At 37.8% G+C, this 17093-nt stretch overlaps 1 protein-coding gene across 1 annotated transcript in view; it reads left to right on the forward strand.

Annotated features, from left to right (window-relative positions):
* Positions 1-17093, forward strand: part of COL15A1 (collagen type XV alpha 1 chain) — a 120489-nt gene that overhangs the window by 33931 nt on the left and 69465 nt on the right. The window contains exons 3-9 of the mRNA XM_021553386.3: positions 3049-3596; positions 7117-7191; positions 7613-7705; positions 10039-10165; positions 11491-11603; positions 14272-14397; positions 14996-15022. Coding sequence (XP_021409061.2) covers positions 3049-3596; positions 7117-7191; positions 7613-7705; positions 10039-10165; positions 11491-11603; positions 14272-14397; positions 14996-15022 — 1109 coding nt within the window. The remainder of the gene's footprint in view (positions 1-3048; positions 3597-7116; positions 7192-7612; positions 7706-10038; positions 10166-11490; positions 11604-14271; positions 14398-14995; positions 15023-17093) is intronic.

A 17093-nucleotide genomic window follows, 5' to 3' on the forward strand; every position in this document is an offset into this window, starting at 1 on the left:
GCCTCAACACCTAAACAAATGTAATAGGCCTCCAAGCAGGTGGGTTTTTTTCTTTCCTCTACTTAATCCTTAAGCAGTGAAAAAAGCATTTTGGATCCCGCAGATCTGAAATTCCACCATGCCTAAGTAATTACATCAAAAAAATTGAAATAAAAGGAAAAAAACCAACAACCTAACCCCTACTATTATAGTCTGCAGTCTTGAAACACCCTATATACTGACTTACTGGATTATTTTTACAACACATTGGTGCTTTGCAAAGGGTCTCTGAAGCTACTCAGTGGGAATTGCCAGCTATCAGCAAATTCTATAACAATTCAAACTATAAAATACACTAACAAATAGTAACAAATGTGAAGTACAGCACAGCTCATAGCTCTAAATTATAAAAGTACCATCCCAATTTATGGGATTATGCTGGTTGAGATAAAATACAGCTAATATTAAAGTTGCTTCTGTACTACAACTTCCAGTGTCCCAGGTCTAGGAAGCATGGCTATAAATTGGATGAATTCTGGATGCTCCCCAATATCCAGTGCCTTAGTAGTGTTTGAAACGAAACTATTCTGATGTGACATAGTTCTCTGCTGGCTTACAGGTACTTAAAATAGCATAGCATTTACCTATTTATGTAAGGGAATAAGAGAGTATTTTTATTCTAACATTAATAAATGGAGCATTAGGGGGACATTAATTTTGTCAGACATAATCGAAAACCTGTGGCTGTAGGTCTGAATTCTGCTTTTGACTGTGTCTCTAGGTCCTCATAAATCCATTAAGAGCTGGATATGAACTCTAAGTACAGAATTTGACTGGACACTTCTTGTTTCATTTTGAATTTCTGCAGTGGGTACGTGCAAGTTTCTATCCCAACCTCACTGAAGTTCAGACTCTCCTGGGCCTTCTGACCTATTTTACTGAAGCAAAAATCCTGACTCTTTGCTGTCTTTTGCTGCCACCTTTTGCAAACACGTTTTGTTTCTCTCAGAGGCTAAAAGAGCTCATGTTTAGTTCTCTGTTACTGTTGGGTAAGTGACTGGGAAACTGCAACTAGAGTGCAGCTCCACACATTGTGTGGGGAGAATGAATGGGCTCCTTTCCAATCACCACATCTTCCTTGAGAATGTGAAATGTGAAACTACAGTTGTATTTATTAATTTTGCTCCTAGGATGCATCCTGCTGTCTAAGCCTGATTGTTGAACATCTTAGGTATTGTCCATCTCCTTTCTTGGTCACTTTACCATGACTCTTTGCATGTAGCTTTGGTATCAGTGTACAATTCATATATTATCCCTCAAGTTCATTATTTTCCTTACCTTCTTACCCTTTTGTAATAGCTTATGTATTTTGCTTGTAGTGCAGGTTCCTTTATGTGCATGTATGTGTGAATAGAAAACATGACCCAATATTAGACTGACAATTAAAATATTGTTAGCTGTGTTTGGCCAGAAAATAAGTGTATCCACTTTCTAAGCTATTGGGGAGGGGGAAAAAAATCTATCTGGCAAAGAATTTAAAGTGTCAAAGGGATTTGGTTTCTGGATGAGGAGCTAGTTTTTCTAAACGAAACATCTCTACTTTCAAAAATATTTCAGGGCAATTGTTTCTGTATGAAGCACATCAGCCTTTTTTCAGTTAATGAGTTACCCCTGGAGGTGTTCAAAAGACGTGTGGATGTGGCAGTTGTGGTCATTGTTTAGTGGTGAACATGATGGGGCTGGGTTAACATTTGGGCTCAATGATCTTGGAGGTCTTTTCCAACTTTTATGATTCGATGATTATAAAGTACAGAGAATAAGATAGATCAGTATTTATTTCAAGTATAACATCTTTATGTGCTATAACATCTCTGGCACAGAAAGAACACATTACAATTTCTTTACAAACCCACTAATATAATGGAAGACACTTTGTCATGCATATTCCAGGCTGGTACTGCATATGATCAATGAATAACAGAAGTACATTGCAGCTGAATAAACTCTATAGCTCTTCATTAGAACCAGCTTGCCAATTTACAGAGCAAAGAGTAAGATTAATTTATTTTGTCTGATTTTAATCAGGTATTTTAAGCAAAGTTCTTTTCAGTTCATTTTGCCTGTCCTATTCAGATGGACTGTCGTACCTTTTCCATTACTGTTCCATTTGGATTTATTCAGCCTATCTAGCTGTTAGAGTCACAGGTAACTGAATAAGTTCAAAAATCAAAAGAGGATTCTGAATTGGTAATTATGATTAAAAATGTTACCTTTTCTTGCTTGCTTTTACTTCATAGAAGAAGAAAACTGGAAGTTGTGCTTCTGTTGTGCTGCTAGAGTGTGCCTCCCCAAGGTTCTAGTTAAAATTGGGTGCAGATACTTAGCTCTTGTCATTGCTCCTTCATTACCTGGTAGAAGTTGTCTTTCTGGGTATCTCTGGCAGAGATACATAATTCTGCCTTTTTGCCAAAGCGTAAACATTCTCCTTTCAAAACTGATTTTCGATTGCTGAACAATATTTATTATGTACACAGTGCAATTTAGGAGATAAAAATGGGCATAAATATGGGTGAAAATAGGGCATAAATAAAATCTAACCTCTGTTGTAGACATAGGTTTAGCAAGGGCTAAAGAAACTGTAAATTTTATCCTGTTTTGTGAAACTGTGCCATGCTGTTTGTAGAGAAATATTGACGTCTTTGTGAGAAAAAAATGAATCTCAATATATTTAAGAAATCAAATGTTGCACATTTTCCACTGAATGCACTATGCAAGCACATTCAGCATTTTTTGCAGTTTATGGACAGCTGGAGAAAATATATGTTGCTATTCAATTTCACCAAAGGTTTACATGTGCATACAAGTAATCTCTCTTAGTCAAAGGATAAAAAATTACATGTGTACATAGCTAGATGTGTTTAGCACAACCTGGACTCTGGCTTGATGTATCAGAAGTATTTTTCTGGTATTATAACACTGCATTTCAGTTTTTCAGGCCTTTCTTAAATCATGTAAATCCAATAGGCTGTGTACCTCAAGGACAAATAACATATTTTCTCTCATGCACAGAACGAGGCTCAAAAAGACACCTTGACCTCACGGAGTTAATAGGAGTCCCTCTTCCTCCTTCTGTCTACTTTGTCACGGGCTATGGAGGGTTCCCAGCTTATAGCTTTGGTCCAGACTCCAACATCGGCCGGCTGACCAGTGCTATCATACCATCACCTTTCTACAGAGATTTTGCTATCGTGGTCACCGTGAAACCAAACAATGACCATGGAGGAGTGCTCTTTGCAATAACAGATGCCTTCCAGAAAACAATCTACCTAGGACTGAGGATTTCACCCGTTGATGACAGCACCCAGAGAATAATCATGTACTACACAGAGCCTGGATCCCGTATCTCCCGAGAGGCTGCTTCCTTTAAAGTGCCAGTGATGACTAACAGGTGGAATAGATTTACAGTGACTGTTGAGGGGAATGATATTGCTTTGTTCATGGACTGTGAAGAGTATCAAAGGCTTCAGTTTCAAAGGCCTGCTCGAACCTTGGTATTTGAATCTGGCTCTGGCATATTTGTTGGTAATGCAGGAGCCACAGGCCTGGAAAAGTTCACAGTAAGTGCTTCTGATAAATTCACATGCCTCAGTGTTTCATGCATGTACCCTCTACCCAAGAAGTCCTGCTTAATGTGGTTATATTCCAAGTGAGAGTCAAATCATATAGCCTGTATTTTCCATAGCTAGCTAGGGTTTGGACAGTGAAATTATATAACCTCTAGTTTAATATACAAATGTTCTGAGAGCCTCAGAATTTTATTAATAGTCTAGGTATTAAGCCAAATCTTCAGTTTGAATACTAGAAATTTCAAAGTCACATAATTTTTATGGCTTTTCTAAGAAGAGCAGATTTCAGAGAATTCATTTTCCTAATTTCTGAGAATACCTTACTATTAAGCCAACATTTTAAATTCTAATTAGGAATTCATATTCGACATCAGAAGGAGAATAATGTCATCAAAGGTAAAGATAGTTGGAAAATAAGGGTGTATTTTTACAATTTATTTGTTATTTAAAGCTTATCAGGTGCTTAAGGAAATAGAACGAACCAAAACCACTACTACAGGGCTCTCAAGCCATCTTAGCTTGAGTGCAAGCATCTTTTCTGCTGCATCTTGACTGAAATTTTCAGCCACCGAGAGCAGACGTGTGAGATCAATTCTGTCAAATGGAAAGGAATATGTCACACTTTATCTGTCCTATTTTTGTATTTCCTGTACTTCAGAACTTGTACTGTGTTTTGAGAAATTAATGTCTCTTCTAAATTAGTCAAGCAGCAGCACAAAACAGAGTGGATCCTTTTCTTTAGGGAATAAAGATGTTCTTTCCAAAATGCAGGCATACTGGCAGGTTGTGAGCTGCACCTGGTAAGCAGCAAGTTTAATGTATTTTTATCATTTGTCTGACTAGTCTAAGCAGCTAGAATCATAGGATTAGCAGGAAATAAAAGGTGGAAAGTGATATGTAGGGAAACTGCACATTGATACTACCTTTCTTAGGCAAATAGGAGGACTGGAGTATTGTGAATGCCAGATCACTAAGTAGGATTGAGAAACATTCAAGAAAAGGAAACCACTTTGGTATCTGTCTTGGTTTGAAAAAGACAGGTGTCTGCTAAGGAAGGCAGGAGCCTCCCCTGAAATTAAACACGTAAACTCTCTCCTTCCAAATTGTTACAATTTTGAAATTAAGGGGCTCTCAGGCAAAGATATGGGAGCAGGAATAACAATTCTTTATTGGGGAAGAAAATAAAAATTAAATAAAAAATGCAGCAATACAAAACAACACTGACAGAATACAACCTGACACCCTGTTGGTCAGGATGTTGGGGTGTTGGTAGCAGTCCAGTCCTCCTGGAGCGGCAGATGTGGTTCTGTTGAGGCAGTGATCCTGCAGAAGGGTGTAGTTTTCCTCTGAAGATCCAGTGGTGGTGTAGATGATCCTGGTCTTCCTGTAGGAATCCAGTGGAGAAGACAGCTGCTCCTCTGGGAATCCAGTGGAAAAGGCTGACTGGTGTTCTGAATCTCAGATTATGTCCAGGTAGGAATGCTTGGCTCTGACCCCTGGGTGCAGCATCTCCCAATGGATGATGTAATTTTATCAGTCATGCAATGACACTCAGTGGCCCATTAACAGCAGATATTTCCCAGAGGGAGGATTGATTTGTAGAAGAGATAATGAAAACTGCCCAAATAACAGAGCATAACTGCCCCACCTCTAACAGATGGCAATAGAATACACACCCCCAGCCACATGTTGCAACCCAGGACATTATCCCACCTGGAAAACATATGTGATGATCACTTGCTGAGATGATCACCAATAAATCTAGAAATATGATGACAGAAATGCATGGTGGATGACACTGTAATGCATTTCCATGGAAAGAGGCTCTTCTGTGTGCTATATTAAGTACATAAATTTCAGCCAATACTCTGAGTGCTTCATTAGCACTAATTGTGACTTGTAGTCTAGGTTCTCATGCCTTTATTTCTTCTTGCATCATATGTCACAATTGCTTTTGAGTAGAAAAACTAAATGTTTGAACCTCACTCAAACTCTGTTTCTGTGCCAAGAACTGTTTACATTAATTGCCCAAAACAGAAACAAATAATAACAGATTGTGTAAATGAATAGATGTCAGATGTTGGTTTGCTCTGCCTAATGGGAATTCATGTGTCTAAGGCTGTGGTTATCAGACACAAAAGAACATAACTATCATCAGCTTTATTGAAACCAAAGGCAAATCTAGCCCTGATGCTTGTAAAGAGAAGTAGAAACCAGACAACAACCAAGTATAGCTGAATCGGTGATGAAGCCAGATGCTGCAAACTAGTTTTTACAGGGAAGGCAGCAGCAGCTATAAAACCCAGAGAGGGAGTAAATATCACATATCTACCACCTCTATCATGCAGACTGGTCCATGATTTTCCTAGTTGGATGAATCAGCTAGCAGTAACAGTTCAGAAACATTAGAGCTCTCCATTTTGCTTTCTTTATCATCCAGGGCCACAGATTAGAGAAAGAGGAGAAAATTGTGTTCTCCAAATGTTATTCACTTGCACTGTAAAAAAAAAGATCACTTCCAGGAGACTACTTAATTGGTTGTGCCTCCTTTTATGTATGATTTTTCAGTGAACTGTTCAGTCAGTGTGACATCGTTCAATATCTGAGTTGCCCATTAAGTTTTGAGAGAAATAGGATGCTGAGATTACTGAGCTATTGCCTCAGAAGTCCAGCAAACTCAGGAGGCACCAAGTGCATGAGTTTCCTAGTCTTCAAAGGCAGATAAACTAGAGGATTTTAAAAGATAGAATCAAAAATTTTATTCTTTTATTCTAGGTTGTGTGTTATATGTAAACAGGTTCTTGACTTGAATATTTATCTTTGTGTCCTATTGTGCATCATGTCTAACTCTGTGAGACCATGTAAAAGGAAACATCCCCCATATTTCTTAAGGCACTTTGAGTCTTTGCAGAAACAATAGTTAAATATTTTAAATTAAATTGTTACTGCTCCTTCAGCATGTCAGACTGAGAAGTACAGTTGGTGACTGAAAAAAGAAACATTTATTATCAGAAAATCCATCTCCTCTACTTCCTCTCTGGAAAGTTTTATACTGGTTTCTTCTTGCCTGACTTCATAATTTATTCCCTTCCCATCCTTTGTCTCCATTTCTAGGGATTTCACATACCACTTCTGGAGCTGCAATGCACTTCTTTACTTTAAAAATCCAGAGTTTTTTACAGCATGTATGACACAATCCAGGACTAGATTCTTCAGCTGGGGCACTAACAATGCAGTGTGGTGATCACAGTGTCATTGGGACATGACAGTCATTATATTCTGGCAGCTTCCATTTGGTCTACATTTTGTGAAAGAAAAATTTGTGAACATATTTATATCTTAAATTTGGATTACTATTATGGAATTTTATACTTTAGACCATTTTCCAAGTAAATCTGAACACAGTTTGGGGTATTTTGTGTTTTGTTTAATTCCCCCCACCCTCCACCTTCATTCTCCTTCACACATGCTATTTAATACTTCCTTGAAATGTTTTTGATGTTCCATGTAGGGCTCAATTCAACATCTGACAATCAAATCTGACCCAAGGGCTACTGAGGATCATTGCGAAGATGATGACCCTTACGTAAGTATTCTTATAAACACTACCTCAATGCCTCAGAGATTTCAAAGTAAACTTCTGTTTGACATCTTTCATAACACTAAATATAGGATTTTTTCTTGGAAACATATCATATTTAAAACAATCTGTGGGGTATATTTTTTTCCTGTACAACCCCCAAAATCTATATTTTCAAAAAGTATAATTTTGTTTTGTCTAAAAAAAGCTTTCAGGAAATGAACTATGGCTTTTATTTTTCTGAAGGGTCATTTTTATGGAATGCTGTAAGTACTGAAATAAGTTAACATAATGACATTGAGGTTTCACCAGTCAAAAAAAAAAAAAAAAGGGGCATTTTTCTGCATTTAAATAGCCAATTCCTTGGAGATCATGTTTTTTTCCCTGACTTTTATGAACTTGCTCAAAATAATTGGGTTTTGCACAGGCTTCAGGGGACAGCAGTGGCAATGGCCGCATTCAAGAACATGACAGTTCTGAGGCACAAGAAGCCCTTGCACCTTCTCGTCTTCCCATAAGGGTAAATTTATTTGCTTTATTTACTTTAAACATCTGTTTTAATATTGCTATTTTAAAGGATGGGGTTTGAATTTGATTAATAACTTTCATATTTGGCAATTTTCAAAGGCTCCCATGAGAACAATGTGCACCCATCCATGAGAATGGTGGCACAGTGCCAGATAAAAAATCTGGTATATTTGATAGCAATCAGCAAACAGATCTTGGGAAGAGTATAATACAAGATTGGGAAAATATGGATGACACTTCCCGGGAACACTGTTAATCTGAACAAATTTTTATCTCAGGAAATGCTTGGACCAAGATTATATGTGGTTAGTAGAACTCAACTGAGTTATTAATCCTTGAATTTCTTGCTTTATTATTTGGGATTTTTTTAACACATGAGAATTTCATCACCCTCTGATTCCTGCTGCAGAATTCCTTAGCTAATTGCTTGTTTTGTGAAGGACATGCACCTTTTTCTTGTCCTTCTGAACATGCTGACTGTGGCTCTCATTTGATGGTTAATTGGCTGGATAACAGAGTAATCAGCTGTTTCTTACCATTTTTAGAGATTTCTAATACATTGTGTCCTCCTCACTTTTTGTACCAAGCTTAAATATTTGAGTCCATTCCTCACAATGAAGCTTTCCGTACTGCTTGTGTCAAACACTCATTTTTTAAATACAAGTTCACATTGGTTCCTTTAGAGAAAATCAGTTGTTTTCTAAGAAATTACTTCACAGAAGCCATGCTCACATTTGTCTGATATTGTACATACTTCAGCTATTTCACTGTTGGATCTTACAGAACCCGTGGGCAAATACTACTTGGTTGTGGTGTTCTGTCATTCACTTACTGTGTTTCCTACCCTTTTCATACAAAGACTTCAGTTTTAGTCATATCCACTGCTGTATGTCACAAAAATACTTTTCTGCAGGAATTTTAACTCTTCCAGGGTCAACATGAATGGAAGAAAATCCCATTTTTTCTATTATAGACTTCAAATTCACTGATCACTCTTTTTATAATTTATTAAGTATTGTCCCAGCCTCCTGTTCCTGATGTGTTTGAATAAATTTTTATTCATTTTTTTTACCTTTTCCATGTAGCTCACTAAACTCATTTTTGCATGCCTTATGCTTTGTGCAGAATCACAGAGTAGCTGAGTTTGAAAGGGGCCTTTGAAAATTGCCCTGTCCAATTCCATTTTCAAAGCAGAGCCAAATACAGCAAGTTGCTCAGTAAGCAGGTTGTTCAGTGCCATTTGGTTTTGGATTTCCTCAAGAACAGAAACTCCACAGCCTCTCTGTTTCAATGCAGGGTTTTTTCTGACATAGAGCCTGAATTTGTAGAATTTAATGTGTTTCTATTGTCTCTTTTCCCTTCACTCGCTACAGAGAAGGATCTCATTCTGTCTTCTTTACTCCCACTTAAGGTCTTCTACACATTGGTAAGATAGTTCTGAGCCTTCTTGAGGCAGTCCTTGCTCTCTCATCTTTTGCAAAGTGATCAAAAGACAGGCAGCTGGCCCCAGCTGGTACTGCTGCATGGGGTAATTCCTCATTGGATGCAGGATTTGCACTTTACTGTTCCTGAATTTTTGCAGCCAGGTAGGGTTTTTCCAAATGGCAGCAAAATCACCCTAGTGCTTGATGATTCCTCTGCATTTTACATCACACCACAAAATTTAATCCAGGAAATCTTACTGTGCCTTGGCTTTTTCTCATTTGGATAAAACTGTAGCTAATTCAGGAAGTATGTCTAGCTTCTCTATCTAGAAGAATATTAATTCTTTTAGCTATTGTTTTTAGCTTCTGTTTAATAATCTTCATAATTACTGCACTATTCAAATTTACGCACAGCAATAGTAGAATTTTTGGCTTTTATTCCTCCTTATGAAAGATATTATTTAATCCCAGGTGGCCACTAAGCACCACACAGCCATTCCCTCATTGCCCCACCAGTGGGATGGGCACAGAATTGGAAGAGAAGTCAGAAAACTCATGGTTTGAAATAAAGACATTTTAGTAGGTGGATCAGTGCTGAGCTGGCATGAACCAAGCTGGAATGAACCAAGCCAAAGATCCTACCTGAAAATACAGTCTCTGACAAGTGTATGTTGCTTGTGGTTTCCTCCCTCTCTGTGGGTTTCTCAAGTGTACATCCCTTGCTTTGGAGGAATGGATTCCAAAGGTACTATACTATTTTTTCTCAGAATTCTGGTTTGCTTCATGGATATGGTAGTTCTGATTACTGTGCTTTGAGGAAGGTAATCTAGTGATTCTTCCTTTAAAACATGTGATAAGCCTTTACTCTAAACTGTTCTTTGGGATTATTTTTTTTTTTCAGCCTGAAGATACATTGGCTGAGCCAGTGGAAGCCCCCCCAACCATACTGGCTTATTTGGAAGAGAATGATTTCTCTGGAAATCACAGATCAGAAGAAACCTCAGAAGCAGATAAATTTAAAGAACAAGGCATTGCCTCAAGTTTTGGGTTTTTGTTTTTTTTTTGTGGAGGGGGTGGTGGGGTCATTTACATTTTCTTGTTTTGAGTCTGTAATTTCCCTGTGTGAGGAAAGCCACTGTCATATTTTGAGTGCTGCCAGGAAAGAAAATCCTATGGTTTTGGACATCCTGTGTGCTAGAAAAGAATTGGCACATCAAACATTTGGTCTTTGAAAGTGCAATCTGTTAAACTGCTATTTATTAATAGCAGCAAAGGTAAGTGGTAGCAACTACTGCCACTGTTCAAAAGATCTCTCACTTCTCTCTCCATATAGGAGCTTATCTCAGACTCATTGTTAAACATGCAGAGAATGGATTTACCCTTCTATAGTGTGGAAGTTTCAATTACAGAATTGTAGTTTGTATTTTAAAATCTTTAAAAAAATATACTTGGATAAAAATAAGAAACTGACCTGAGGAGCTGCTGCTGTAACAATCTACCCAAAAAATAAAAAAAAATAGAAAAAAAAAAAAGGTACAAGCGTTAAAGTGTTAGAGTTAGGCAAAAGGCAAAAGAGAATGAAAGGAGAAAAATCCTCTTCATTTTGCTCAGGTTGGTGAAAAGCATGGCACCCCTTGAGTCATACCTCTGCAAACAGTCCTGCTGGGTCTAGAACAACTTTGCACCTTTAAAAGGGATTTAAGATGGATATTTATTTGGTTACTTGGTATAGTTAAACACAGTCTTTCAGTAAAACTCAATCCTGCCAAGGAATAAACAACTATTTACTACTTCTATTGCCTCCAAAGGATGTGAATGTGCCTAATGCACCAGTGGGGTGTTTTGGGTGCAAGTGTAGTCAGCAAAGCAATGACAGCAAGGCATAATGCAGTGAGGAATCCTTTTCTCCACTGCTAGGACATCTTCAGGGCACTCCTGGAAAACAAGAAAAAAAACTAAATGTATTAATAAGGCCAAAGACAATGCTGCTATTTTAACTCCACACATTCTTCAGATAGTACCTGTTGTAATTAACTCTCATTTTTTTGTGTTACATGGATGACAAATAGGCAACCATTAGACTAGAGCTTGAGGAAAACATGATGATGCCATACAGTCCTTTACATTAAAATAGATATGTTTTGTAATTTTACTCTCTCCTTTCTCTTGTTTTCTTTTCTTTTAAAATTTTCAGAATTGTAAAGAGACTAATATTAATCTTTGGAATGTATTTTAGTCATAATCTGAATAATTTATTTTTCATAAAACTTGCAGCATCTCTCTTTGATAAATACCTCTGGGCAGGTTTTGTTTTGCTCTCTCATTAATAAGTGATTATTTTCTTTATATTTAGCTGTCATGGAAACCGGACAAGGCAACAGTGAGTCTACCACTGTCACACAGAAAATGTTAAGAGAAGAAGATGGCTCTGGTGCTGATGTTTTGCCAGGAGTAAGCAGAGAGGAGGTCTGTATAATGGGTGGATCACATGCCTAATCTTTTAGTCCCAAGAACAGGAAAATATGGGCTTTGAAACATGCAGCATTTGTAAGGCAGCTTGTAACATGAATTCCGTGTGATTCGACAAATTAGAATTACATAGGTCACCGATTTGAAATCCTGTGAGCTACTGGAATACTTGCCTTGTTTGTTGGTATGCTTCAAAATAATCATCTGATGGTACATTTTTTAATTATTAACAGTCCTACTTCAACGGCCACCACAGATTTTTTTCTAAGTAAAAAATAAATAATGACCTTTCCTTCCTCTTGCCTTGAGACTCCTACACCAAAAGTTCATTCTTTTTATTGCTTGAAACTACAGTAATTACAGGTTTTTTGCCAGTAAACACACAGTGAAATAAATGATGGAAATTTAGAATAAAATTTCCACATTATATGTGTTTAGTTCAAGTGTTTAAGGCTGCTTCTTGCAGGGTCTTCTTGTATTCCTGTGTTTACTATGGTAAAATATAGCAAGTGGTGAAATGTTAAGTTAGCATCCATTGGAGCTGACATACAAGAAGTTTTAGTATTTGTTGGAGAGCTTCCACATATAATTCCTTTAACATTTTCAAGCCTGCATGCATGTATTTTTAAGGCAGAAATTCTAATATTAGTTTATATAAATAAACAGATAAACCAGATATCAGATTAACTATTACCTTTTTTTTTTTCATTTTGGGCCATTTTTCTTAAATAAAAATTTGGTATTGTTTTAGAAATTGTGACACATTAAGCTTAAATCTGTTGTGACAAGTAGTTTTGCTGCTTACTGATCTTTAAAGTTTTCCTTAATTTTATTTCAATTTCTACATATTTTTTATTGCACAGACACCCAAGATTATTATATATTAAAATAATGACCAATCATTTAGAAAATAATAATTTTAAGGAGTTGTTACTGCCACTTTTCTCTCAGTTTTTGCTTGTACCCAGTGTTACTCCTGCCCAGGTGCAGAATCCAGCATTAGCTCTTATTTAGTTTCATGCTATTCATCACTGCTCAATGCTCCAGTCTATCCAGATCCCTCTGCAAGGCCTTTTGTCCCTCAGGAGTGCGAGCAGCACCTGCCAGTTTGAAATCATCAGCAAACTTGTTCATGGTGCATTCAATTTCTGCATCCAGATCACTGAGAGATCTATTGAACAGACCGGGCCTGGAATGGAGCCCTGAGGAACACCCCTGGTGACCAGTCACCAGCCAGATGTGGCCCTGTCCACTGCAAACCTTGAGCTCTGTCCTTCAACCGGATCTTCACCCAGTGCACCATGAACCCACTCATCCCACAGCTGCACAAGTTGCCCCAAAGGATGCTGTGATGGACAGCATCAAAAACCTTACAAAAACCCAGGGAAATTATGTCCACCTCCATCTCTTCATCCTTCATGTGGATGACTTTGCCACAGAAAGCTAACAAATTAGTTAAACAAGACTTTTGCTTTGTGAACCCAAGCTGAGTGTTCTTGGTAAGTGCTGTGTTCTTTAAATGCTTTTCAGTGGTACTCAGCATAATCTTCTCCTTAATCCAGCCTGAGTTTAGGCTGATCTTCCCTTACACCCTTTTTGTAGACTGGAGTAACACTGATTATCTTCCAGTCAACAGGAACCGTCCCAGACTCTCAAGATCTTCAGCAGGTGATTGAGAGGGGTCCTGCCATACCATCTGCTACCTTCTTCAGTACTCTAACTCTGAATCAAGAATCCTGTTATCTCATTCAGGCTATGATCTTTGCCCACTTTTTAACTAAATAGATTGTCTTCTAACACTTTTCCAGACAGGAAAAAATTCTGTAATTAGCCCATATTAAAAGAAATTTGCTGATCTTTGGGACCTTTGCTTTTGGCAAAACCCAGAACAGTCTTTTAAAAAATCATCTTACAGTTCCTTCGCTGAAAGCTGTCATCCTGTTAACTTGAAAATTCTTTGAGAGTTATTATATTTCATCCCTCCTAGTTTCATTACCTGCTAATGAGACTCAAAATATTTCATTGGTGTTTTAAAATGTGAGTAAATTCTAATGCTTCTTTCAAAATGCAATACTGACTTATGTGTTTTGTTCTGTTTACTGGTTTTTCATTTAAATATGTATTGATGTCCAAGCTTCATTCCTGGAAGGTTTATTTTGTTCCTGGAATATTTGAATTATTCCTTTTGTTATTATTACTTTCTCTTGACCAAATACTAATGTTTTGCAATATTTTAGTCTTTCTGTTGTCTCTTCTCATTTTTTGTTACCATTGTTTCATCTTCTGCTACTTTTTATCCAATATGTAACCCTCCTTTGTTAGAGTTGTGGATCTTGGGGAGTTGGCTAAAGCATTCCAAAACATGTCTATCTTAACTCTTGCAGTTTTTTCTCTGACAGACTGAGTATGTGAAAACTATATTTTTTCAAACCTATACTATTGACTTAGACTGTGCAGATGTATGTAGATATTAAATTAGATCATGGTCATTTGCATCTAGGTAACCAGCTCAGAGAGCAACTTATTTGTAGATGCATGAATGATTTTTAACATGGATTGCCTTGAACAAAGCAAGGATTATAGGAGAAAGGGAAGGGGATGGGGGCTAGAGAAACGGGGATAGTAATACAACACATTTTTAATATTTCACATTTTAATTGCTCAGGGCCAGAAAGGTCAGGAAGTAGAGGATGGGTCCACAGAGTCTCTAGGAGGGTCAGGAATAGATGTGGAAAATAAAGAACAAGGACCTTCTGAATCTCCAGGAAAACTTGGGCAACTTGGTCAGCCTGTGAGTATTTTCTCTCATTGAAAGAAAACGTGTTTTAGAAAGGGTAATAGTGATCCATCACACATGCATGGAGACCTTGAACTGTGCAGCCTTGGACACTGTCACCAGTGCAGGATTCTCCTGAGCTGCTGGGCTAAAACCCATCTACTAGATGGGTTTTAGCCCAGCAGCTCAGGAGAATCCTGCCTGCACTGGCCAGGGGCAGGGGCCTGGTGACAACCATCAGAAAGCAAAGGCAAACAGCTGCTGTGCCAACATACAAATGTTCTCAGAGCAGCAATTCCACCAACTCCTTGGGCAGCACACTCCCAGCTGTCACATTTGAGTGTGTACAAAGGTGCAGAACTCAGAGGCCTCCTTCAGTGGCTTCTCTATATCCCGGATATTTCACACTGATCCTTGTGATCCTCGTGAACCATCAGCACAAGATGCATCAGATTAAAGAGAGGTGCAAAATATCCCACTGTGTTTGATATAGTTCTAATCCATCATTTTGTCACTGCATGGTGCATCTCAATTTAATTAATTGCTTTTATCTTTTGTTACTTCTATGATACATTGTTTTATTTATCTTTCTAACAAAGATGTTCTATTTTAGGGCATTCCTGGTAAAAATGGGCTACCTGTAAGTACTTTTTTTATGCATATTTTGGTTAACTGAATTAATAAAACCACATTTTTTTATGAGGCTCTATTACACTGAGGCTCAAGCAGCAAAGTGTTTTCTTCATCTTCTCCCTTTAGAAGATAGTCCTGGTGTCATAGTTGACATCCTCAGGTTGTCAAAAGAGCAAAAATCCAAGTTTCTAAGAGAAATGTATGATTTCCCAGTTGCAAAGAAAGTAAGGCATGACATGGCATAAGCAGCTGTACCAGGAATTCAGCTCTGGTGAGGCTGGCTTTTTTTGCAGAGAGGAATTTCAAAAGGGGACATACTCACACCCTTTCTAGAGGGGGGCTTCATTGACCCTCCATAGACATATGCTTCCATGTTGCCTGCTCCTAATCTCAGCTGCAATTAACTTTGTGGTTAATTGAGAGTACTTTTAAGTTAGTTGAGATGTACCTCTCACCCCATTACTCTGGTGCAGTAATTCGACTGTATCTTCTGCTTCATCATTCCTGCTTTCCTTTCTCTGAGTTCCTCTACTTTACCCTTCTCTGTCATATCTGCTGTCCTCTTCCTGGGGTTTTTCTTTCCCAGCTTCTCCAGATAACTCCCACCCCTGGGTCGGTCCACCACAAGCTGCTGATAACCTGCACATGCATCCTCGCTGTGAGGTATTGCCCAGCAAAGCACACAAAAACAAACCCATGGCTGTCATATTCCCTGCATATCTCAGCTGCTGTTCTGTATCTGTCCTCTACTGATGTTCTGCTGCCTGGCTTCTTTGTTTCCTTTCTCATTTGTTTGTTGCTGCCACTTTGTGCATCTTTCCCCTCTCTAGGACCTTACCACCCAGAGGCTGTCACCATTCCCATGCCTGCTCCTCTTTTTCTATTCTAACATGTGTCATTGCTGGGAGCTTCCTGATCCTTCCTGCCCCTGCTCCCTTGAAACTGGTGTGTTTTAAGATATAAAAAAAATAACTCAGTGGTCATTCATGGGGTGCATTATTGAGCTCCTTCCTGAATGCTGCCTTCAGACACCGGTATGCTTAAGGAAATGTAGCTAGGTTTGCAAATATTTAGCCAAAACTCAGGTTATGTGCCATTAGGGTGTTTTTGGACAAGAAGTTTATGTTTTATGTATTAACAGAAGTCTAACTACTTTCATACAGCATATCTTCAAAGAAAATTTTAAGAAACTAATACATCTTAAAGAAAATTCTTCAAATGTAATTCAAATGCTTTAAAACAAATTGTCTTACTCTTGTGAACACAATTTGAATTTCTATCCCAGACATTTTGTGACGGTGTCTTACATTTTTTGTAGTTTCTTTTTTGTCTATGTGCATCTGGTTTCCAATCTTACGTATACCTGTGCAATTTTACTTTTGGTTTGATGGGGCTTTGCTCAGCAATTAAATTACTGCATTCTACATTTATACTGGTAATGTGTTTGTTACTTTTCTATGAAACTGCTAGCAGTTACTCTACAGGAAAAATCATCATAGGAAAAAAAATTCTTCAGTCTTAGAGATACATTTTTCTCCCTAATAACTTTATATAAACTATCTTTAGGGCAGTCCTAAAATTTGTCTAGTAGAGTCCATAAACACAGCTGTTCAGATTCTGAAAATGCAAGTGGGAAAACACTATTTATTTGCCTTCTGAATATTTTCTTGAGTGTCCTAACTGAATTCAAAAGCAGCCCTATTTTATAATAGCACTAACTTTAAAGCTGATAGGAATTCTTTCTAGCCAATTAATGAGCCTCTATAGGAAGAGCATATGCATATTCTGTGTAGGTGATATGAAGATGCAAAGAAGGGTAATTTGGAATTCATTTGACTGGTGAAGTTCAGAATGGAAAATGAGGTGGAATGCTATCTAGTATACCACATTGCCAGTCAGAGGCATATCTTCAGGAAGGATACTAGTTTGTAGAAGTTGAATAGAGTCAAGTTGGTTAAGAAAAAAAAGTTTTAGTAGATGATGGGAGCAGGCTTAAGTTAATGGTATGATTTTGTGCACTCAGAACAGCAGCTGGCAGTAGTGTGTTACAAATATTTTAAAAATCCTTGCTATCAGTG

Source organism: Lonchura striata, chromosome 1 (genome assembly GCF_046129695.1).
Source record: "Lonchura striata isolate bLonStr1 chromosome 1, bLonStr1.mat, whole genome shotgun sequence".
NCBI classification, from domain to species: Eukaryota; Metazoa; Chordata; class Aves; order Passeriformes; family Estrildidae; genus Lonchura; species Lonchura striata.